This window comes from Rhipicephalus sanguineus, chromosome 10 (assembly GCF_013339695.2).
Source record: "Rhipicephalus sanguineus isolate Rsan-2018 chromosome 10, BIME_Rsan_1.4, whole genome shotgun sequence".
Lineage (NCBI taxonomy): Eukaryota > Metazoa > Arthropoda > Arachnida > Ixodida > Ixodidae > Rhipicephalus > Rhipicephalus sanguineus.
In genome coordinates this window covers 61,860,416-61,886,501 of record NC_051185.1, presented here as the reverse complement: position 1 = coordinate 61,886,501, position 26,086 = coordinate 61,860,416, and the positions used below count along the sequence as shown (strand labels likewise).

Genomic DNA, 26,086 nt, shown 5'->3' with positions numbered 1-26,086 from the left:
GCTGCTGTATGCGCCTATCTCTGTCTTAGTTCCCTTTCTTTCTCTCTTTTTCTCTTTCTTGTTATGCTGTGCTTTACTCTCTCCCCTTCTCGCCCTCACTTCCCTTTTTCACCACCTTATTATACTACACTCTACAAGGCTAAGCTATGCTCTGCTAGCGTGCCTGGATAGCCAAGTGGTTACAACGCTCACCTTTGGATCGTGAGTACACGGGTTCGCATCCCGCCTCGCCTCGCCAGAAATTTTTTTCACCAAGGATTTATCTGTCTGTCTTTCTCTACTCATTTTCTCGCCCGTCAGGGTTATTGCACCCCACGCCAGAAAAATCGGCCATGTGTTGTGGGAGCGAAGCAGTAGGTGAAGAGTATGGAGAGAGGATGAAGAGAGTGCACCCCGGCTGATGATGAAAATAATCTCTGTTCGCACTACCCAGCCCAAAGAAAAGCTCAAACAGCTCCGCTGTTAAAAATACTAGAGGGAAGAGATTTGAACCATTGTGTATGCGAAAGGAGGCGGGGGGTGTTTGCATGTCTACGGCCTCCTTAGACCATGTGGTGAAGGTCACATTCACTCGTGACAGTTGCCTCAGTGCTGTTGCACTCATCAGTGATTGTGCCTCAGCTGCCGTGCGAAGGGGAGTGCTTAGAGGAGGGGGCACAAGCAGTGGAGCAGGGTGTGTTAAGCGGGGGGTTCCACAGTGGTGTACCAGGTCGGCTCTGCAGTGGTGCGCCACATGGCGACAGTTCCAGCAGTTGGGCACAAAGGAGGGCAGAACTACTTGGCTTTGATGTAATCAGTATTGTACACAGAGGAGGCTGGACAAGCTGACCTATCTGCTAACTGCCTGTGCTCTTTATTTCCATGTGCGTAGTTCAGGCATTCACGTTATCTTGATGTTTCGTTGGCATGTTGATACACAAGGCAACATGATACGACATTTTCCTAAAGGCTCTCCACACTTTATGCACACTGCACTGTGGCAGCCTCTGTCACTGTTTGCGAATTAATATGTATAAAATGAATGTGCAAAGAACTGAAGGGCTCGATTACTTTATATCGCAACCATAAGGAAGCCAACAGTCAATTAGAACCAAGCAAACCATAAGAGCAATAATGTAACGTTGAAATAATTGAATGTGAAGAAATGATTGAGGAACAAAATGAAAGTTTGAAAATGAAGAAGTTGGTGTAGCTCAGTTTGTTCCTCTCCTTCCAAATCATTGAAGTGAGAGTCACGAATTCAGTACATTTTACACCTTCAGGTAGCATGTGGGGATTTATTGGTCAGTGGGATTCAGCCGAAGAAGTTCACATACAGTGTTATGTCTGCGGTTGAAAAGAAGTTCCAAGACTGCCCAATGGCTGCAAGTAGTGGTGCTGGCTAACACCTTTAAGATTGGTTTTTCGCACCTGAACATAGATACATATGTTGCTGTAGTATAAGTATTCTACATTTTGTTTTTGATTTGTGACAGCATAGTATATAATGCACTATGCATTCTTCTTCTAGTTGAATCCTCACGAGGGTGTTATATGTTAGTATTTTTAGACGAGTAGGGGCGATATCTAATTTGTGGTGAAGAAACCCAAGTGTTCATGAGGCGGATGTGCAGTTTTTAATGATGTGACTGGAATATGTGAGATGATCAGCGATGGTTACTTGTAAATATATTTATGTTCATTGCATGTGACATCCACGCGTTTACTGTGGGGCATCCAGCTCTCTCATGCAGTAGAGGTTTTTTTTTTTTTTATGAAACCTGATTCCCACTGTCTATGAGCATTCTTAAATTGTGCGGTAGCATAGTGTGAATCCTTGGATATGCAGTGTGTGGCTATGTGGCTTGGTCTAAATTATGTTCGTGACTGGATGACGTTGTCTTCTTAGGCCTCTTCCACCACATTGTACATCATGAGATACGATGAATAGTTATGGTCAAAATTAGGGCCTGACCTAGTATTTTTCATTCTTTCGCATTGCACAATGCTCCCTACTAACTGTTTCCTTTCTCCATGCCAGGAATTGGACCTTCATCTACGTGCTTAGCAGCGCAGTGCTTCAGTTCAGGCCGCATTTCTGTACTCACTGACACCGGCTTTTTCGTGTACGACACCGTTGCTACCGCCGCCACTGCCACCTGATAAATCTGCACTTGACGAATGCCAGCAAAAGAACAGGACACGAGGAAGAGGCAGACGCAAGCACCACTATCCGGCAGTGTTTGTGTCTGCCTCTTCCTCGTGTCCCATTCTTTTGCTGGCTTTTGTCATGTATCATGAACCAACTGGCCCAGATCTCAACTCTTCTATAAATCTGCAACTCGTAGCAAGCTTCGCTTGAAAAAGCGATATATGTTATGGCTTTCCAGCAGATAGATTCAATATGACTGAACAATCAAGACAGTTTTTATTCAGTCTCAATGCAATAGTGAACTTTCAAAAATAAATCATTGTAGATGTATGGGTTCTCCTAAAATGCACATTTCATGTCAGTTTATTAGCCTCACTATGAGTAATAAGCACTGTGTGACCATGATGGTAGTAGACATTATCTAATGAAGCCATGGAAAGCAGAGAGAGCATTGTTTCTAGTATTTAATTGAAGCATAGTTATTTTGAAATACGACATGAAAAGAAACAAGAATATGTGCATGGAAAAAAGACGCTGTCGGTCGGGACCGAACCCGCAATTTTTCAATTACACAAAAGATGTCGTACATATTGAGATAGTGTAGTAGCACTTTTTTTTTGTGCACGTTAATTTGTGTGCGTTTATGTCATACTTCAATTATCAATTGCAAATAATGAACCTTATGCTTTTCTTGTCTTCAGTGGATGTTGTCTATGAAAGAAACTTGCACCTTGATCCACTGCCCTTCTTTTGTTTCCCTTGTATTGTTCCATCATATGTAGAACATCTTTAGATTCTTAACACTCTCAAATGTGCACATAAATCTTCTATGAAGTCTTCAGCAACTACAAGTCTATTTCCAATATTGGATGCCTCTAATGTAATTAACTGATTGTCTTGGCAACCAAGAATCTTCTAATTGAGTAACAAGAGGAAGGTTTTTGTGACATACGATCTATGACACTGATAGAGGACAATGCAAAACCACATTGCCACGTGCTCTCAGTATAGAACACTCTATTTTTGCACCCCCCTTCATCAAGCTGATTTTATTATAGTATGCTAGAATTTACCTAAAACTGCTTGATGGTTCATCGCCTCTAATTACTCTGACACTTTATTTGTCAAACCAGCTCCACAGCCAACCTGTTCAATTGTCTTATTGCGAAAATGAATGCAAAGCATTGTGCGCAATTAGGACATCCATCGCAAATTGCCATATAATGTGGTAAAGAAGCGTAGTTTTCATTTCCCTACGCTTTTGTAATTTCCACCAGGAAACCTTGAGGTATGAACATACATTCATACCTCAAGGTTGACATTCTAATGATATGCCTCATATCATTAAAATGTCCATAAGGCCTATGTAGGCATGCTCAAATGACATGTAACTGCGCTATTTTCAGCGATGTGAAAATTACGTGCTCAATTTTTCCGACTGATAAAGAAAGGACGTGAAATATAAAAAATAATGTGTGACTGCGCTCCCATCTTCAAAAGGTGGGAGCCATTATAATGATTAGGTAAGTATTTATTGAGTTAGAAACATAAATAGGACTAATTACCTAAACCTCATTAACAAAAAAATTAGTAGTGGCTACTACAGTATACTGGGAACAATATGCACTAGGCGTGCTTTGCGTAACTACGTTCCTCTTTTTTTAAATCGTGCTGCACGATGTTTGGGACACCCTATATATTGAATATTAAAATGTACGCAATTTCTCTTGGAAATTTCAAATCGTTCTACACTATTATTTGAAGGCGATGCTTTTGTTTCTTTTCCAGGACTAAGTGGGTTCTAATGACAGCTATTTGTACACTGTAGAAATGAAAAGTCAGGCAGCTGTAGGAATTGGCTACTTGTGCTTTTTCTGCCACTTTGACTTGGTACTAGTGCAGTAAGTTTTGGCACGTATAAAACGCTCCCAACTGGACTTTTTTGATGCAGGTTCAACAGTGCCTTTGCAAGTCCCATACCCTGTCCAAACAGGTCATCAGCTTCAAACATTGCCAGTGCGTTCCCATAAGTTGTCCACACCCTGCTTGCTCAGTTGCAGTGGAAGTTGTGGTCAGGACCAGAACCGAAGCCGCATCCAGAGTTTCTACAGCCTGCGTGGCACATCCTGCCTTGAAAGCATGCTGCAATGGACATTCTTTCCACAGCATACCAATCAGCAGTAGCCGCAATTGCAGCCATGTTCACTCTCACGGTCCTCTCTTTCATTGTTGGCAAAATTATACTGTGTTTTTTCAGTGGCGTCCATGGGAGTGTGCACTATTTTCTCTTTGTAGTGCATTGCGAAGTCTCTCCCATGCAAGTGCTGTATGGTGACATCTTTAAATCAACATACCTCTGCCAAAATTAAAGTAAATCTAGTCAGCTCTGGAACTTGTACAAGTTTGTTGTTTGCTCTGGATGAAGCCATGTGGAACTTAGCAGGCTTATCAAGGACATCCTGCTCTGCATTTCTTGTCTATTTATCGAATTGCTTATTTATATTCATCTTTGCTCATTTATTAATTCTCACACAGATTCTGCGCATTTGCTTCATCACTCAAAAGTTTTATTGGGATGTGGGTTAAGGTATTAGTATATCTTGTTTGTCCTGGCAATGCATATTAGTTGTTGCCAGGACTGTAATGTTAACTTGTACTCTGTGTCTTCACTCCTGATGCATCTATACATGACACACAGTACCGTGCATAGTCTTCTAGCTCATCATTTGACGTAGTGAGGGTCTGTTAAACTTCGCTTTTTTTCCTTTGCTCAGACGATCATTACTGTTGCTCATAAAGTACAACTTTGGAGTTTCCGTGTAGCTAAGCAACTTTGTGTGTGGCCAGAATTATGTTGGCCACACTGTCGTGAGCAATATTTAAATGTGTATGCTGTTTTCACTTGCAATAATCATGGGATGATGGACGTTTTCGTTGTTTGTTAGCTTATGTCGAGTTGCTTAAAATATCTGATATTTAGGGTTGCTATGAAAACAAGAGAGGTTGTCGAATTTTATCATTTTAGATATGGCTCTTTTGTGCTGCTGCTTCACAGTGTCATTTAGCATTGCATTTATGCTTACCAGTTACACTGTCATGTCATCAAGGTGTGACTTTGCATATTTTTTATTATGCTGTTTAGAGAAGATGCAATCATACTAGGGAGCTTTAGATGCTGCACGAAGTTTGAATTTTTTTGGATGCCAAGGAGGATTTTTTTTTATTGAGCTGCAAGTGGATTGTACATGGATTGTCCATGATATCACATTTTTCAACTTAGTTCTTTGAACTGCACATGTTTTCACATTGCAATTTTCTTCTTTTAAATGACTGTTGTTACCTTAGTAGGGGACAGACTGAATAAAATCATTTTTTTGTTTTCTGGAAGATCCAGTATTCATGTCGGCAAACATGTTTTTTTCTATGTATGGTCTGTGAGGATGTAACGAAAGTGTGGTTTTTATGCGACGTTTGTAGGCACCATCATTTGCTTCACTTCTATGTCTATATAACAACATCGAAGGGATATAATAAATGCTATTTTCTAGTTGCCTTATTGCTCCATTGTCTAATGCATCGTGTTTTAATCCATTTTACTGAGCCTTTAGCTATAACAATAAAAAAAAAATATGATACACACACCCTCCATTTTGCCCTTGTATATAACGTAATTTGAATCTGTATGTGGATACAGATTCTTAACTACGGTAAGATTTTTAACTGACTTAACTAAGGTTAGCAAAGCTTAAAGAAGATAATGTGCTGTACAGTTTGGTCATATGTCCACCTTTGCCAACAATTTCATGTTTATGCACCAATTACTTGTCTAATTATTAAAGCAAAGATTGAAAATAAATTATATCACACCTTGGCTAACTGATCTGGGACATGTTAACACATTCTTTATGTCTTAGCAGTAGCTCCTTACTGCACTGTTTCAGCTTTCAACTGATTGACAAATTCTGGTGTAGGTTGTCTGTGAATCACTGGGAATTATAGACCACGCACCCAAAAAATGAACCCCATGGAAGCATGCAATGTTTAATAAAGACTGAGTAGCACATTTGGAAGTGGCATTGCAATGCCTTTTGCCACTTAATATGACAATTTGCGAAGGAGACTTTGCAGTCTTAGTTAAGTCATTTTTGTGAGGGTTGCTAGATGGTATCAATAATTTTCAGACAAAAAAAAGCGTCCATTGCATATGATATCCATTTACAGACGATGTGCTGCGATGTAGAGCAGAACTCCTGTGAGGCATGTACCGGGTCATTGCAGTGTAACCACTTCAATAACATGCTGTTTGTGTACGCAATAATGCACTTCACTTACCAGTGCAATAACCATTCTTGCTTGCCTGGTGCTGCAGTTGGATTCTATGTAGTGTATTATGCATGAATTGCATTGCTTTCCTCTGCTCCCTGTGGCTTTGCAGGTTCCTTGTCTTCGGCATCCCAGGAGCAGTACCATTCACTTGTGTCCGTACAAGGCGAACTGCATTCCTGTTGTCAGTGCACCTATGTGACTAAGGAGAAGGGAAACATGCAAAGACACCTTGTAAACATACGGGCGAGCGTCCCTTCCAATGCCACCTGTGTCCAGCTGCATTCTCTCAGAACTCTAACCTCACAAGGCACATTCGCACCCACACAGGAGAGCGTCCCTTTTCCTGTGGAAACTGCAGTGCATCCTTTTCGCATAAACGGAGCCTCAACGACCACATGCGCACCCACACGGGGGAGCGCCCCTTTTCCTGTGACAACTGCAGTGCATCCTTTTCGCGGAAACATCACCTCAACGACCACATGCGCACCCACACGGGGGAATGCCCCTTTTCCTGTGTCCACTGCAGTGCATCCTTTTACGCATGAAAACAGCCTCACCCGCCACATGGGTCATTGTCTAGCTCGCAAGAAGCTCTAAAGGCTAGGAGCACACAGGCTTTTTTTATGGGGCTGGATTGATTTTCTTATTGTGTACGTAAATTGCTTTCGAATGTCTTTATATCCCTCATCTATCGAGTTTCTTTCACAATGTTGCTTACAGGGGCATCCGTCATTCTTTAAGAAAATTTCTTAAGTGACTGTGAGTGACTTCGAACACATGGCGTTATGTCAAAGGCTGGCTCACCTGGGATGTGGATTACGCAGTCCTGTGCTACTGGGCTGAGCACAGGAAGGAAAATAAAGTATATTGCTTTTTCCGTGATTACTTTGCTCATTCGTGTGGATCACTCTGCTCAGTGTAACCTGAATCTTATTTATTTGCTTGTGTTTGCTCCATCAGTCCTCAAGGGTCCCTCCAACACGATTGAAAAACTTATTTCTTTTTGTGGGGTTGCGTAGACTAGTTGCCAGGCATAATTTTTCCATAGTTGAAAGCACCGATATCAATAGATTTAACATTTTAAACAAGCAGTGAAATCACTACATTGCTGGTGACCGCATCAACGCATATTGTGCAGGCTATAACTGTTGGAAGTGTAAATGATGCAGAAGAGCGCAGGTCTTTCATTGGATCAATGTAACCTTACAAGTGATCGAGGAAATGCATCAAAAAAAGAGATTATTATCTGGCTTTCTTTTGTGTGCTTTTCAACTAAAAGAGATAGCTGCTGTTGCAAAAGATAAGAAAACACTACTACAAAGTACGATAGAGGCGTTGGGTGCTATTCTGCCTCTGGCTTTTTCCTTGCACGAGTCGGATGACCCTACGAAAGGCTTCTTTTGCTTCTTTCTCTTGCTTGTGTACGTTTGCGAGCTACCTCGTTTTGCACATATGGTAAACTCTTGATTGTTGTTGAAGTGGTGCAAGTTCGAGAAATCTTAGTTTGCTGTACTCTTTATGCTAACGCAAACAGAGTGTGTCGTTAAAAAAAGCTGTGCAACTTGGAAACACAATAACAGCACTGCCTGCTTTTTAGCCTGTGGTCTCCGAGCATACAAAAATGCACACACAAGGTTTGACGTTATGTGAAAGTTTTTCTTCTGGTCTTTGTACCCTCCTGAGCAGCCTCCCTTTGTACATGTTGTGCACTCGTAATGTTATGGTGTTCAAAAGGTGTATATTTTTCACGTCAACGCGTTGTCATTGACCTCGCCCTTTTTCTTGGGCTGCGGCACAATCTTGTTTGTTTCTGTGGTAATGGTGTGATCACTGCACTGGATGGAACAGGCAACAATGCAAGCTTCCCCTACGTGGGACCTTCAAGCTCTTTCCACTTGATGAGCATTGCAACGCCAGTTGCGAGTGAAATGTGGTCGTGTGAACCCACAGAAATCAGGCTGAGATTAGGCGTTCTTTTTCCTTTTGAATTTTCTAGGCTATATAACTTCAGACTGCACGCCCCTGTCACAGCCGTTCTCGCTGCATTAATATTTCCATCCTTCAGTCTATGCAACCCACAAGTATAAAATGTGGCCTTGAATAGTGTTGGAGGTCCCCTTTAAGTAGGCACATTTTGCAAGACCATCAAGTTGGCAGTGAGAAGCTGTGTATAGTCTTTAAATATGTGTAAATAAGTACTGTGTGCATGCATTGTGGTTTCTTTACTAATACTAACAATTAATAGCTAAATTTAGAGGGAGGGGAGTATGTTGTATTCAGTTTCGTTATTGATATTTCTTGTTTCTTTCCCAGGGGCTACACCTTTTTTTTGTTATGAATACATTGTGCAAGTTGAATAAACTGGTCTTTAGTATGTCGGGCAGGCTGGCATTGGGCCTCCTTTTTCTTATCTTCTACACGTGTGTACTTTGAGCATTTCCGCTGACATTAACAGTGATCTCTGTCCTCTGGATGTGTCCCTTCCTTCTACAAAGCACTCAATAAGAGGGCATGCCTCCGACAGTAAAGCAATTAGCAGTAGCCCCAATTGCAGCCATTTTCACTCTCACTGTCCTCTTTCAGTGTTGGCAAAATTAGATTGTGTTTTGTCATAGCTTACCGTCAGTGGAGTCCATGGGAGCATGCAATATTTTCTCTTTGAAGTGCATTGCGAAGTCTCTCCCATGCAAGTGCTGTATGGGGACATCCTTAAATCAACGTATCTCTGCCAAAATTCAAGTAAATCTAGTTGGCTCCGGAACTCGTACAAGTTTGTTATTTGCTCTGGGTGAAGCCATGTGGTACTTAGCAGGCTTAACAAGGACATCCATCTTTGCTCATTTATTAATTCTCACACAGAATCTGCACATTTGCTTCATCACTCAAAAGTTTTATTGGGATGTGGGTTAAGGTATCAGTATATCTTGTTTGTCCTTGCAATGCATATTAGTTGTTGCCAGGACTGTAATGTTAACTTGTACTCTGTGTCTTCACTCCTAATGCAGCCATGCATGATACACACTGTACCGTGCATAGTCTTCTAGCTCATCATTTGAGATAGTGAGGGTCTGTTAAACTTGGCTTTTTTTTCCTTTGCTCAGACTGTCATTATTGTTGCTCATAAAGTACATCTTTGGAGTTGCTGTGTAGCTAAGCAACTTTGTGTGTGGCCAGAATTGTGGTGACCACACTGTCGTGAGCAATATTTAAATGTGTCTGCTGTTTCGACTTGCAATAATCATGGGATGATGGGTGTTTTCGCTGTTTGTTCACCTATGTCGAGTTGCTTAAGATAGCTGATATTTAGGATTGCTATGAAAACAAGAGAAGTCTTGGCATTTTATCATGTTAGATATGCTGTTGTGTGTTGCAGCTTCACAATGTCAATGAACATTGCATTTATGCTTACCAATTCCACTGGCATCTCATCAAGGTGTGACGTTGCATTTTTTTTATTATGCTGTTCAGAGAAGATGCAGTCATCCTATAGTGCTTTAGAGGCTGCACAGAGTTTGAATTTTTCTGGATGCAAAGAAGGATTTTTTTTTATTAAGCTGCAAGTGTAGAGACCCTTTGGATTGTACATAATATCACATATGGCAACCTAATTCTTTGAACTGCACGTTTTGACATTGCACTTTTCTTCTATTCATTTACTGTTGTTACCATAGTAGGAAACGGTGCGCCTAAAATCACTTTATTTATCCAGTGTTGATTTTAGCAAACATGTTTTTTCTATGTATGTTCCTTGAGGATGTGACAAAAGTGTGGTTTTTGATGCTACGTTTCTATGCACCATCATTTGCTTCATTCTTATGTCTTTATGATAACATTGAAGTGATAGAATAAATGTTGTTTTCTAGTTGCCTTATTGCTATATTGTCGAATGTTATGTGTTTTAATCCATTTTACTGAGCCTTTAGCTATAAGTTGCTAGTAGGGGTGTGCGAATAGTGAAATTTCATCTCGAATCGAATTCGAATCAAATAGTGCCGAGGAGTGGCTGAAAATGTCGAATATCGAGTACAAAGGATTTTATTAAGAATTGAAAGAAATTACAACGGTAGTGTTGTGCTTCATCGTCATGTGTGCTCCGGGGCCAAAAGTTTTCGGGTGCGCATTCACAGCAACGTTTTAACTGTGCGCCGGATTGATGGGAGTTCTTGGTGCGGCAGTGGTGACTACACAGCGTGAACAAATCTTCACATGTAAAGCCATTCAAAGAGGGTTTCGCGAGCAAAAGTAGGGACGTTTTACGGTGCTTGCTGCATACGCGACCGAACGACTCAAGAAGTCCATGCCTTCGTTTTGGAAGCGCAGTTGAGAAGGGTTTGACAGTTCTCACGGCTGTTCCTTTTGCTTGCGGAAATGGCACAAATCTCCTTTAAAATAAACATGCGCTCGCTTTGAACCAGCATATCGGTGAGAGTTTTGATGAAAGGCCTACTGTAACGACGTTAGCGTTAGTTTAGCCACCCCACCATAACCAAGTTGCACCGTTGGCCTTTTTCGCGTTTTAGATATTCGTCATGTCAAATTATTCGAAACTTTGAATACTAGCTATTCGAAAGTCGAATCGAATTATTCGATCAGGTATTATTCGATTCGAATTCGAAACTCAAATATTCGCACACCCCTAGTTGCTAGTGGATAAGCTCTAACAGCGAAAAGAATATGACACCCCCCATTTTGCCCTTGTGTATAGCGTAATTTGAACGTCTATGTGTATACAGATTCTTAACTAAGGTAAGGTTCTTAACTGACTTAACTAAGCTTAGGGAAGCTTAAAGGAGCTCACGCGCTCTGCACTTTGGTCATATATTCACCTCTGCCAACAATATCATATTTTTGCATCATTCACTTGTCTAATTATTAAAGTAAAAATAAAATAAAACAAGCAACATCTTAACTAACGTGAGCTAGACATGTTTATTTTATTTATTTACCAAATTCTGCAGTCACTGAAGACCAGGCAGGTGGGGAACCTTTCAATAAACAAGTATGCAAACATCGAGAAAAAAATCAAAGGAATAATAATAAAATTTCAAGAATACAAAATGGATGATGCAACAAATATAACAAACCATATATAAGAACAAGCAGTGGCAGAAATGCTGTCTAAAAGCACACAGAAAAGCAATATACACATACGTACAGACAAATATATACACATAGAAACGCTTCAAGTAATACAAATACTGAGCATCAACAATCCGAAGAAGTGATATTGCATGAAGACAGAGTATAAACATTATAATAAGCACTAGAAGTGTAGAGAAGGTGCACTTGTGTCATGGTTGGGATGCTCCGAGCAACGCTTTCTCGAAGTCATCTGATGAAACGACATCAGGCAGTAAGCTATTCCTTTGAATCATTGTCCAGGGACGTTAACACATCCTTCGTTTCCTAGCAGTAGCTCCTTGCTGCACTGTTTCAGCTTTCAACTGAATAACAAATTCTGGCGTAGGTTGTCCGGGAATCGCTGGGAATTATAGACCACTCACCGAAAAAATGAACCCCATGGAAGCATGCGATGGTTAATGAAGACTGAGCAGCACATTTGGGAGTAGCCTTATATAACTCATTTTGCCACTGAGACAAAGCATCCATCGCATGAGATATCCATTTACAGACGATATGCTGCAATGCAGAGCAGAACTCTTGCGAGACATGTACTGGGTCACTGCACTGTAACCACTTCAATGACATGCTGTTTGTGTAGGCAATAATGCACTTCACTTAACAGTGCAATAACCATTCTTGCTTGCCTGGTGCTGCAGTCGGATTCTATGTAGTGTATTACACATGATTTGCATTGCTTTCCTCTGCTCCCTGTGGCTTTGCAGGTTCCTTGTCTTCGTCATCCCAGCAGCAGTACCATTCACTCGTGTCTTTTCAAGTTGGACTGCATTCCTGCCGGCAGTGCACCTATGTGACCAAGAACAGTGGACACATGCAAAGACACCTTTGTAAACATACGGGCGAGCGCCCCTTCCAGTGCCACCTGTGTCCAGCTGCATTCTCTCAGAACTCGGATCTCACAGGGCACATTCGCACCCACACAGGAGAGCGTCCCTTTTCCTGTGACACCTGCAGTGCATCTTTTTCATGTCAAAAGAACCTCGTGAAGCACATTAACACCCATACAGGAGAGCGTCCCTTTTCCTGTGACAACTGCAGTGCATCCTTTTCGCTGAAACATCACCTCAACTACCACATGCGCACCCACACGGGGGAGTGCCCTTTTTCCTGTGACCACTGCAGTGCATCCTTTTCGCATAAACAGACCCTCAAAGACCACATGCTCACCCACACAAGGGAATGCCCATTTTCCTGTGACCACTGCAATGCATGCTTTACGCGAAAACAGAGCCTCGCCCGCCACATGGGCCATTGTCTTGCCTGCAAGAAGCTCTAAAGGCTAGGAGCACACAGGCTTTTTTTATGGGGCTGGATTCATTTCCTTATTGTGTACCTAAATTGCTCTCGAATGTCTTTATATTGCTCAACTATCGAGTTTCTTTTACAATGTTGCTTACAGGGACATCCGTCATTCTTTAAGAAAATTTCTTAAGTGACTGTGGGTGACTTCAAACACATGCCATTATGTCAAAGGCTGGCTTACCTTGGATGTGGATTATACAGTCCTGGGCTGCTGGGCTGAGCACAGGAAGGAAAATAAAGTATATTACTTTTTCCGCGATTACTTTGCTCATTCATGGGAATCACTCTGCTCAATGTAACCTTATTTATTTGCTTGTGTTTGCTCCATCAGTCTTCAAGGGTCTCTCCAATGTGATTGAAAAACTTATTTCTTATTCATGGAATGCGTAGACTTGTTGCCAGGCGTAATTTTCGCATAGTTCAAAGCACTGATATCAGTATTTTTAATACTTCAAACACGCAGTGAAATCACTACATCGCTGGTGACCGCATCAACGCATATTGTGCAGGCCATAACTATTTGAATTGTAAATGATGGAGAAGAGCGCAGGTCTTTGATTGGATCAGTGTAACCTTACAAGTGATCGAGGCAATGCATCAAAAAAGAGATTATTATCTGGCTTTCTTTTGTGTGCTTTTCAACTAAACACGAGACAGCTGCTATTGCAAAAGATAAAAAAACACTACCACAAAGCATGACAGAGGCGTTGGGTGCTATTCTTCCTCTGGCTTTTTCCTTGCACAAGTAGGATGACCATACTAAAGGCTTCTTTTGCTTCTTCCTCTTGCTTGTGTACGTTCGTGAGCTACCTCGTTTTGCACATATGGTACGCTCTCGATTGTTGTTGAGGTGGTGCAAGTTCGAGACTGCGAGTTCGAGAAATCTTAGTTTGCTGTACTTTTTATGCTAACGCAAACAAAGTGTGTCGTTAAAAAAAAAGCTGTGCAACTTGGAAACACAATAACAGCGCTGCCTGCTTTTTAGCCTGTGGCCTCCGAGCATAGAAAAATGCACACACAAATGTTGTCATTGTGTGAAAGTTTTTCTCTTTGCCTGTGTACCCTCCTGAACAGCCTCCGTTTTTATGTGTTCTGCGCTTGTTAGTGTTATGGTGTTCGAAAGGTGTATATTTTTCACCTCAACGCGTTGTCATTGACCTCACCCTTTTTTCTCGGGCTGCGGCACAATCTTGTTTGTTACTGGGGTTATGGTGTGATCACTGCATTGGATGGAACAGGCAACAATGCAAGCTTCCCCGACGTGGGACATTCAAGCTCTTTCCACTTGATGAGCCTTGCAATGCCAGTGGCGAGGGAAATGTGGTCATGTGACCCCACTGAAATCGGCTGAGATTAGGCTTTCTTTTTCCTTTGAATTTTCTAGTCTATATAACTTCGGACTCTGCGCCCCTGTCACAACCGTTCTTGCTGCATTAATATTTCCATCCTTCAGTCTATTTACCCACAAGTAAAAAATGTGGCCTTGAATAGTGTGGGAGGTCCCCTTTAAGTAGGCATGCTTTGCAAGACCATCAAGTTGCCAGTGAGAAGCTGTGTATAGTCTTTAAATATGTGTAAATAAGTGCAGTGTGAATACATTGTGGTTTTTGTACTGGTATTAAGAATTAATGGCTAAATATAAGGGAAGGGAAGTATGTTGTATTCAGTTTCGTTATTGATTTGTGTTCTTTCTCCCTCAGGGGGCACATGTGTTCTTTGTTTTGAATACATTGTGCAAGTTGAATAAACTGGTTTTTAGTGTGTCGGGTAGGCTGGCATTGGGCCTCCTTTTTCTTAGCTTCTACACGTGTGTACTGTGGCCATATCCGCTGACATTAAGAGTGATCTCCTTCTGGATGTGTCCGTCCGTTCCACAGAGCAGTGAATAAGAGGGCATTCCTCCGACAGCAAAGCAATTAGCAGTAACCCCAATTGCAGCCATTTTCACTCTCACTGTCCTCTTTCAGTGTTGGCAAAATTAGATTGTGTTTTGTCATGGCTTACTGTCAGTGGAGTCCATGGGAGCGTGCAATATTTTCTCTTTGAAGTACATTGCGAAGTCTCTCCCATGCAAGTTCTGTATGGGGACATCCTTAAATCAATGTATCTCTTCCAAAATTCAAGTAAATCTAGTTGGCTCTGGAACTCGTACAAGTTTGTTATTTGCTCTGGGTGAAGCCATGTGGTACTTAGCAGGCTTAACAAGGACATCCATCTTTGCTCATTTATTAATTCTCACACAGAATCTGCACATTTGCTTCATCACTGAAAAGTTTTATTGGGATGTGGGTTAAGGTATCAGTATATCTTGTTTGTCCTTGCAATGCATATTAGTTGTTGCCAGGACTGTAATGTTAACTTGTACTCTGTGTCTTCACTCCTAATGCAGCCATGCATGATACACACTGTACCGTGCATAGTCTTCTAGCTCATCATTTGACATAGTGAGGGTCTGTTAAAGTTGGCTTTTTTTTTCCTTTGCTCAGACTGTCATTATTGTTGCTCATAAAGTACACCTTTGGAGTTGCCGTGTAGCTAAGCAACTTTGTGTGTGGCCAGAATTGTGGTGACCACACTGTCGTGAGCAATATTTAAATGTGTCTGCTGTTTCGACTTGCAATAATCATGGGATGATGGGTGTTTTCGCTGTTTGTTCACCTATGTCGAGTTGCTTAAGATAGCTGATATTTAGGGTTGCTATGAAAACAAGAGAAGTCTTGGCATTTTATCATTTTAGATATGCTGTTGTGTGTTGCAGCTTCACAATGTCAATGAACATTGCATTTATGCTTACCAATTCCACTGGCATCTCATCAAGGTGTGACGTTGCATTTTTTTTATTATGCTGTTCAGAGAAGATGCAGTCATCCTAGAGTGCTTTAGAGGTTGCACAGACTTTGAATTTTTCTGGATGCAAAGAAGGATTTTTTTTATTAAGCTGGATTGTACATAATTTCACATTTGTCAACCTAATTCTTCGAACTGCACGTGTTGACATTGCACTTTTCTTCTATTCATTTACTGTTGTTACCATAGTAGGAAACAGAGTGCCTAAAATCACTTTATCCAGTATTCATTTTAGCAAACATGTTTTTTCTATGTATGTTCCTTGAGGATGTGACAAAAGTGTGGTTTTTGATGCTACGTTTCTATGCACCATCATTTGCTTCATTTCTATGTCTATAAATAACATTGAAGTGATAGAATAAATGTTGTTTTCTAGTTGCCTTATTGCTATATTGTCGAATGTTATGTGTTTTAATTCATTTTACTGAGCCTTTAGCTATAAGTTGCTAGTAGGGGTGTGCGAATAGTGAAATTTCATCTCGAATCGAATTCGAATCGAATAGTGCCGAGTAGTGGCTATCGAGTACAAAGGATTTTATTGAAAATTGAAAGAAAGGACAACAGTAGTGTTGTGCTTCATCGTCATGAGTGCTCCGGGCCCAAAAGTTTTCGGGTGCGCGTTCACAGCAGCGTTTTAACAGTGCGCCGGAACGATGGGAGTTTTTGGTGTGGCAGTGGCGACTACACAGCGTGAACAAATCTTCACATGTAAAGCCATTCAAAGAGGGTTTCGCGAGCCAAAGTAGGGACGTTTTACGGTGCTTGCTGCATACGCGACCGAACGATGCAAGAAGTCCATGCCTTCGTTTTGGAAGTGCAGTTGAGAAGGGTTTGACAGTTCTCACGGCTGTTCCTTTTGCTTGCGGAAATGGCATAAATCTCCTTTAAAATAAACATGCGCTCGCTTTGAACCAGCATATCGGTGAAATTTTTGATGAAAGGCCTACTGTAACGACGTTAGCGTTATTTTAGCCACCTCACCATAACCAAGTTGCACCGTTGCCCTTTTTCGCGTTCTAGATATTCATCATGTCGAATTATTCGAAACTTCGAATACTAGCTATTCGAAAGTCGAATCAAATTATTCGATCAGGTGTTATTCGATTCGAATTCGAAACTCAAATATTCGCACACCCCTAGTTGCTAGTGGATAAGCTCTAACAGTGAAAAGAATATGACACCCCCCATTTTGCCCTTGTGTATAACGTAATTTGAATTTGTATGTGTATACAGATTCTTAACTAAGGTAAGGTTCTTAACTGACTTAACTAAGCTTAGGGAAGCTTAAAGGAGCTCACGCGCTCTGCACTTTGGTCATATATTCACCTCTGCCAACAATTTCATATTTTTGCATCAATGACTTGTCTAATTATTAAAGTAAAAATAAAATAAAACGCGATATCTTAAATAACGTGAGCTGGACATGTTTATTTTATTTATTTAGAAAATACTGCAGTCACTGAAGACCAGGCAGCTGGGAAACCTTACAATAAACAATTATGCAAACATCGAGAAAAACAGGGTGAGCTTCAACTGAATATGTCAGACGATAACATTTAACTAACCTACGTGGTTACAGAAAGCCTCGCAAAGCTGATAGTACGTGTAAGCTCTGGGCTAGCATTGAAAGCGCAAGTAGCCACGTAATTTTCACGAAAACTTCGCGTCTCGCAAGAAGAAATCAGATTTCTCGTGTCATGGAGGGCCCGGTTTGTTCACTGATGCAGGGAACATGCAAAGTCGTAGTGTTCCTTTCTTGCCAACGCGTTAACACTGAGGCTAGCACTGCCGAACGAGGGAGCGAATGCGTTGTGCTGCCATTTTGTCGTCTACTAACCCTCCTCGAGAGGACGCTCCTGAATTTCGCTTGGCGGCGCGACATTCTATGGGCATTGCGAATACTTTTCCTGGCTCGCTCTAGAATGATAAAAGGGCGAGCGCGGACGTCATTCGTCGATAATCTCGTCGTCGGCGGAACGCGTAATCTTTTATACATTTATGGTGGAGCACTCCAGTGTTATGACTGGTACTCGCCTTAGCTCTAGAATAAACGTGTAACTAATGCAATCTTATCAGAAATCTAATACAATCGAGAAGTTTCCGGTGGGGCGCTGAGGGCTGATAACACATTTTGTGGGTAAATCCTGATCACAAAAAACGAGCATCCGTGGCAAAGCCAAATTGCTGATAGCAGTAACCTCAATAATAATATCTGGGTTTAACGTCCCAAAACCAAGATATGATTATGAGAGACGCGACGCCGTAGTGTAGGACTCCGGAAATTTCGACCACCTGGGGTTCTTTAACGTGCACCTAAATCTAAGTACACGGGCCTCAAACATTTTCGCCTCCACCGAAAATGCAGCCGCCGCGGCCGGGATTCGATCCCACGACCTTCGGGTCAGCAGTCGAGCGCCATAACCACTAGACCACCGTGGCGGGGCGATAGCAGTAACCTCGTCAGACGTCATCGGCGACTCTTTTGCCGCCTCTATGTGTCGTGTTTCGCGCGATCACGGCACCATCATTTGTCGCCTACCTGCAAATCGCTTTATTCTGTATCATATTTACGACAGCTGGTTTCTCATTTCTTATTATCTTATTTAAAGCTCTGACCAACTGGGTGAGCTACAGCCAGGAGCATTCGCTGATGCATGATGTTCGATTGGCACAAGTTTTGCACGCCATGCACTCGTTTTCTGTGATGATTTTCAAACAAATAGCTGCGAACTTGCAAGCACTCTCAGTGTGCCTCGCTGGTACAGTCAGAGAACATCTGTGGTACAGTGCCGTGTCATACGTGCCAGTGCCTCCTATATATAAAAGGAGGCACTGGTCATACCCACCAGAGGGACCATTTGGAAACCACTCATATGGAAGCAGCTGCAGGTCCCAGCTGACTGATTTCCAATATGAAACTAAATCGAATGTGAAACCGAAACTTCACTGGTGCCATTTTTCTCACCAGCCTTGCTGCCCCCGCTTAGAGTGGTGTCAGCTTTTGAAAGGGCAGATGCCGCCTCCTCGGCCTTGGCGGCAGCGTGGCCGCCATTTTGAACCCCGCGCCCGGTCACTTGTGCGTGGCGCGCGCGCTGTTTTTAGGTCGGTGCTCGTTTCCCTCCAGTTTTATGCAATCGCTACCGTCACCATGACCGGGTGTTGCGTGCCGCAGTGCACCAATCATTCCTGAAACGCTGGGACCTGTATCGTTTTAGAAGATACGCGGTTTCTTTGGACAGTAAAAATCAAACGTTACAAGCGGCATCCGAAGAACACATTGTGCACTTGCAGCGTAAGTTTCCCGCCGGTATTTCGAATGCACATGCAAGGATAAATTCTGCCGGTGTTAACCTTGCGTAATAAATGGACAGACTGATATCGGCTACATGCTTAAAATGCTTTGGTTCACGTATGCATGAATCCTGCATTTTTCTTCGCAAACATTCTTTACTGCACTTGGTTGGTCCTTATCTGCCTTTGATTTTTGCTTTCGCTATTTTTGTGATTTAAAATGTATCGTGGAATATATTATGCGTGTTTGTCTGCAGATCAGATCCTTCTTTTTTCCTAATAATTATTATTTGTGAGAATTTACGTCCCAAGAACCCCGATATGATTATGAGAGGCGCCGTATATAGTGGAAAGCTCCCGAAATTTTGACCATCTGTTGTACTTCAACGTACACCTAAATCTAAGTACGTGGGCCTCTGTCATTTCACCTCCATCGAAATGTTGCCGCTGCGGCCGGGATTCCATCCCGCAACCGTCGGGTCACCAGTCAAGCGCCATAACTAAAACCACGCCGGGTTCTTGTTTTTTATATTCCTTTCCGTGTTTCAAGTAGCCTTCTGTGCTGCCCATGTATGTATGTGTGCAGTTAAATGTTTTTTATCCTTCCCTGTTTCTGTGTTTCAAGGTTACATTTTCGCCCTGTCCTAAATAATTACGCAGTGCCTGTTTTTTTTTAATCATTTACGATCACTTTCAATCGACCAGTGACAGTTGTGTTTTATTGTGTAATTTGCGTCTTATTTGTGTAATTGCTTCTGTCAGCGCAGCTTTAATGCACACAAATAAATGGCCGATACACTGGATATTAACGCGCGCGCGCGCGCGCGCGCACGCACGCACGCACGCACGCACGCACACACACACACACACACACACACACACACACACACACACACACACACACACACACACACACACACATTCAGTATTTTATTTCTTTGAGCAAGCATAATTTATTTATTAATAATGTAAGCCCTGAAGGCTCATACAGGGATGCGCATACAAACAGTTCTCGCGAAGCGTCTATACAAAGAAGACGCATGAAAACAACAAGAAGACGGGGAAGCATTGTGTACAGTAGACACGCTATGTCAGTAAAAAAATACAAGAAACAAAGTCAAGTTGTACAATGAGTACGTCATGGAAAACCAGTTAATGAAATAAAAACTCACAGGCTCCCTTATGCGTACGGCTCGAAAGCGAAAGCCATCTTCTTCTCAGTTTTTTGCGCCCAAAGCGCGGTTTTGCATTGCCTCCAAGATCGGAGGCAACTCACTTAGTTGTGCACTGCCTCCGTGATCTGCCCACTTTTGACCAAGCTACGATGTCCTGTAATAACGTCATCATATGACGTCACGTCAAAATTTGTGAAGCCGTGATGACGTCATATGGTGACGTCATCACGTGACGATAATTTTTTGCATCCCTCGTCCCCGACGTCGTGGTATGCTGACGCCGTAGACGCGGGACGCCGACGGTCAAATTTCGCGTTTGATGAGGCATTTAAGGCTTTCGCCTTAAAAAATACGTCCTCGACTACTGACCCGAAAGTCACGGGTTCGATCCCGGCCGCGGCGGTCGCATTTAGGTGGAGGCGAAATGCTAGAGGCCCGTGTACTGTGCGATGTCAGTGCAGGTTAATGAACACCAGTTGGTCAAAATTCATGCAGCCCTCCGCTACGGCGTGCCTCATAATCATATCATGGTTCTGACAAGTAAAACCCCAGATTTTATTATTAATAAAATAGACAAATAAACGACGCCGTGCATATGCCGCACAAAGTGTAAAACAGTATTGGAAACACTCAATAATTTGGGCATGCGAGAAAACCTGCAGATACAGAGAAAGAAACTGCAGATACAAAAAGAAGAAGGAAAAACGCACTGATACTGCGCGCATGCAAAGTTTTACGGCATACTACTGAACAACGTATTCATCGTTTCGATAAGGACTCAAGGTGCAACTCGAGTGCCGATACAGTAGCGGCTACAGATTGTGAGCAAGAAATGTCAGCAATAATAATGATAAGGAAGCTTTCGTTTCATTTTAGCAGGATATTCGCACCATACTGCCCCTCGGCCCTTTATTCTGTGTTCAATATATGTATGATGCCATTTATAATAAACGAGTAAATTGTTTGCAAACTTAGCAAAATGAGCCACCTTAATCGCGCTTAGGTAGCTTCGCAACACTTAATTGTGTGTGTTCAGATACATATACTGCTGCTGCTGCTGACACGTATACAAATACTTTAAACGATTATTTGTGTATTTGGAATGCAGAGGTCACGAGAAAATTAAGTAAGGCTTTAGAGTTTTTCGTTTCCGGCGTAAGGAAGAGGATTCGTTTTCAACATAACAGTCTACGTCTACATCTAGCTCATAAGACATGCACAGGCCGTCAGCTTACATGAATTACATGCTTCCTTAATAAACATTTAGGCAAGAACAGCAATAAAAGCTGCCCAAGCTTCAAAAAAGAAAAGAAAAAGAGAAAGCTCACTAGCGTGCACTTATTTCTGGACGTACCCGCGCACCGCAAGCGCTTTCTGTAGCGCGTTTCGCATGCTGCCGAGCTGCGGCGGGATTCGCAATGGCGGCCGACGTAGCAGACGACGCGCCTGTCCTCACCCTTAGCGGAGCGCGCGGGCATCAAGGCACCCTAGGCACTCTAGCGGTCTCCATGTGTACGCGGACGCGCCACTTTCATATTATGTTGGTTATGTTTTGACGTTAGTACGTTCCGAAGATGTGCAAGCATCGCTGGACTAGTCTGCGACGCGATAATTTTAAGCGTGAGTGGCAACCGCGGTCGTGACAGTTGCCGTATGTCAAACGCACGCAATGGACGCGTCGTACCAGTGGTCGTACGTACGGACAAAGACGTAAGTGCATCGACGGTGTTGTGGTGTCAGTGGTGGACGTACTTCGTGAATAATTTCCGTACTGCGAAGGTAACGCACGACCGTTTGTTTTCTTTGCCGTGGATGCAAAGAACTGGGGCATGCTACTTGTCAAAAACGGTGCGCTCGTTGAATGCTCGATTCTGGTGCACCAAACTTTTTGATTTCGAGCCTGCATAATGTGGTCTGGTTATATTGAAAAATCGGGTATGTCGTTGAAGCATATGAATGTGTTATTCCAGTACCAACACATGAACCTAACTTGGAATATAATTTACGACGCTAAAAAGGCGCGCGGACAAAATAACCGAGGAGACGTGCACCCACACATCACGTGTGACAGTGTGCTTTCTTTTGGCGCTATATCTGTATCTAAGTCCTGCATTTCCGCCCTTCAGTGCTTCGCGCTCCTCATCATCAGCATGAACTTGCCCGCATCGCTATTCTCATCCGGAGGTCGTTTCTGCATGATCCTCGTGATCGTGTCGCGATCCGCTGCCGTCGCAAAATTACAAGTTCGCATTGTTTTACTGTAGTTTTTGAGTAGTCAACTATCTGCCTTCAGCGACGCATGCCCTCCACAGATTTCTGTGCTGCGCAGGTCTGTGCTGCGCTAGTGGAGGATCACGAAAGGTGGAGCTTAACCACGACCACTTTGTGAATTGGCTGAGGAAGAAAAAATTACAGCATATCCACGGGTGAATGATGAAGAGCTTGGGCGCAGCTCCTGAAGCAATCATGGTCTCGGGATTCCCTTCTCATTGAGCCCGTTTCGCAGCGGCGTCCTTGGCGCGCACCGTCACGGGATCCCTCTGGCTGCCGCCAAGCGAGCGCCCGCCGCTGCGCATCGTCCATGGTGGTGGTGGTGGTGGTTGTGGTTGAAGGAAAGGAATAAGGCACTATTTTCTACAACCCTCACGGGAGCACGGCTCAGCGCCTTTTGGGGGAGGGTAAGGAGGGAATAAAAGGAAAGTCGAAGAAAAAAGAGAAGTGATCGGACGTGTTGTGTATCAACATAACAAGGTTTATTACTGCTTAGTTACATCGTGGGAAGTCACGGAGAGACGGTGCGTAGCTTCGCCTCCGGCTCCGAGTGTTCGACGCGCGACCGTCCCCCCATCTGCCGGAACGCGCACAACATTCTCCCAAGGCGGCAGTGCCATCTACCCGAGCACATCACAACTGCATACACAGCACTCCTCCTCCCTAAAGTTTATTGGTATCGTAGGGGCTTGCAGATAGTTCGGGTTGAACGTCTTGCTGATGGCACTGTTGCGGCCTCTATGTTGCCCGAGGTGCTGGCTACACAGTTTTCCTCGGTGGGTGTTGTATCCGCAGAACTGGGTGCTGGAGGGTCCAAGAGCATTTTCACTTGGTCGTTGTGGCGACGAACCTTCCCTTGGGGAGTTGAAACAGTTACCATAGAAGATCCATTTATTTCTTCAACTTCGCCCAACCACCACTTGGGACCTCTGCCGAAATTTCGAACTGCCACCTTGTCTCCTCTCTTGAACCTTGGTCCCTTTTTCTTCTTTTCAGCATGCTCCTTGGACTCTGTTTGTGACTGTTTTGGCCTCACCTCTTCCCCCCTTCTGGGAATGCAAAGGTCCATCTTTGCTTTCATTGGGTATGCCAGCATCAGCTCGGAAGGCGATGTTCCCTTTGGGCGGGGTGCTCTGCGGTACATAAGCAGCCATCTTGCAAGCCGGAGCTTGAGATCTCCGCCAGTGGTCTTTTTGAGACCGTCCTTCACTGTTCTGACAGCACGCTCAGCTAAGCCATTTGACGCTGGATGGAAGGGAGCTGTTCGCAGGTGCTTAATGCCATTTCCCAGAACGAAGTCCTGGAACGCTTTACCAGTAAATGGTGTTCCGTTGTCAGTAACAGTACATCTTGGTAGTCCAAACCTTGCAAAAATATCCCTCAAGTGCTCTACCGTTTGTTCAGCTGTGGCACTTGGCACGATGGCAACTTCAAGCCACTTTGACTTCGCATCCACCAGTATAAGGAGCATTCTTCCTTCAAATGGGCCTGCGTAATCCAAGTGTACCCGCTCCCAGCACTCACTCGGCTCAGGCCATGACACTGGTTCTGCTTTTGCCGGTAACGGAGAGTTCTGAAGACAATGTGCGCACTGCTGGGCGCATCTTTCTATTTCAGCATCCATTCCTGGCCACCAGACCAACGACCTTGCCATGCCTTTCATGATGACCATTCCCTGGTGTGCCTCATGTAGCAGCTCCAAGATATGCTTCTGAGCAGGATGTGGCACTACAACTCGATTTCCCCAGTACAGCAGATTGCTGTGCACGCTCAGCTCGTCCCGTCTTTGCCAGAATGGTTGGAAAGCTTTGTCTGGGGAACTCTGCGGCCATCAAACTCTGACCCACTGCAGCACTTGGCTTAGAGTCTGGTCACTGTCAGTGAACTGCTGCAGTTGCTTCACCGATACTGCTAGCTTTTCCAGCTTTGAGATTGCATTGACCAGCTCCGGTGGTTCAGGTGGCTCTGCATAAAGCTCTGTCAGGGGTAATCTACTCATGGCATCAGCATTTCCATTGAGACGTCCTGGTCGGTGCTCAATTGTATAAGTGTAGGCTCCCAGTGTGAGGGCCCAACGCTGAATGCGAGAAGCAGTCATCGCTGGAATTGCTTTGTCTTCACGAAATATGCCAACCAATGGCTTATGATCAGTGATTAGGACAAAGCTTCGACACAGCAAGTAGTCTCTGAAGCGTGTGACACCAAAGATGATGGCCAGGGCCTCCTTCTCCAGATGCGAGTAGTTTCGCTCAGCTGCTGTGAGTGTGCGAGATGCAAATGCCAGCGGTTTCTCCACCCCATTTTCACGGTGTGAAAGCACTGCACCAACTCCATATGGCGAAGCGTCACATGCGAGCACCAATTCCTTAGATGGGTCGTAGTGTGCCAACACCTTTGCTTCCATGATGACTTTCTTGCTTTTGATGAAGGCTGTTTGTTCTTCATCTGTCCACCTCCAGGGGCTGTTCTTGTGGAGCAGAGCATACAAGGGTGCTAGTAGTGTAGACAAGTTCGGGAGGAATTTTCCATAGTATGACAAGAGTCCAATGAAGGATCTCAGCTCACCGACGTCTTTTGGCTCGGGTGCTTCCATGATGGCTTCAACATTTTTCTTTGATGGCTGAAGACCAGTTGCACTGATTTCATGGCCCAAGTAAACGAGAGATGGTTTGAAGAATTCGCACTTCTCCTGTTTCAATCTCAACCCAGACTCTTTGATTCTCTGTAGAACTTTGCGCAGATTCTGGAGGTGTTCATCATCCGTTCTGCCAGTCACCAAGACATCATCTAGGTATACAAACGTGCCAGGAATGTCACGAAGGATTTCTTCCATTCTTCTTTGGAAGAGGGCAGGGGCTGAGGATACACCGTATGCCAGGCGATTGTAGGCAAAGAGACCTCTGTGCGTGTTGATGACCAGTAGCTTGCTGGTCTCTTCATCCACTGGGACTTGGTTGTAAGCCTCTCGAAAATCCAGCTTGGAAAACTTGACCCCACCTTGCAATGACGCAAATATATCTTCCACTTTAGGTAATGAGTACTGTGTTGTCACCACTGCTGGATTGACTCCGATCTTATAGTCGCCGCAGATCTTGACACTTTGCCCATCTGCTTTTAGGACTGGCACTATTGGTGAAGCCCAATCGGAATGGTCCACTGGCGTGATGATGTTTTCATGTTCCAGCCGCTGAAGTTTTTCAACCTTGACTCGAAGTGCATATGGCACTGAACGAGGCCTGTAGTACCGTGGTTCCGCATCAGGTCGAACCTTGACATGCACTGGTGGTCCTTTTAGTGTCCCACACCCCGGTTTGAAAATGTCTTCAAATTCCAAGAGCATCGCACGTACGATCTCTACTGTGGCACAATCCATCTGCGTTGCGTTTACTTGGTGTGGCAGAAGATTGAAGGTTGCAAGCCAATCTCTACCGCATAAGCTGGGACTCTTGCAAGCTACCACAAGCAGTGTCTGCTGACTTGCAGTTTTGCCTAGACGTACATGAACAGACAACGTTCCCTGCACCGGTATGGTTCCACGTATGCAGTTGAGCTTGGCGTCTGTCTGGGAAAGCACTGGCAAAGCTCCTTGGTGCTGCAAGTA

At 43.6% G+C, this 26,086-nt stretch overlaps 1 protein-coding gene across 1 annotated transcript in view; it reads left to right on the top strand.

Annotated features, from left to right (window-relative positions):
- LOC119406426 (oocyte zinc finger protein XlCOF6.1-like) overlaps positions 1–26,086 on the top strand; it is a 252,305-nt gene that overhangs the window by 205,836 nt on the left and 20,383 nt on the right. The window contains exon 2 of the mRNA XM_037673172.2: positions 12,304–12,861. Coding sequence (XP_037529100.1) covers positions 12,411–12,861 — 451 coding nt within the window. The 5' untranslated portion in view covers positions 12,304–12,410. The remainder of the gene's footprint in view (positions 1–12,303; positions 12,862–26,086) is intronic.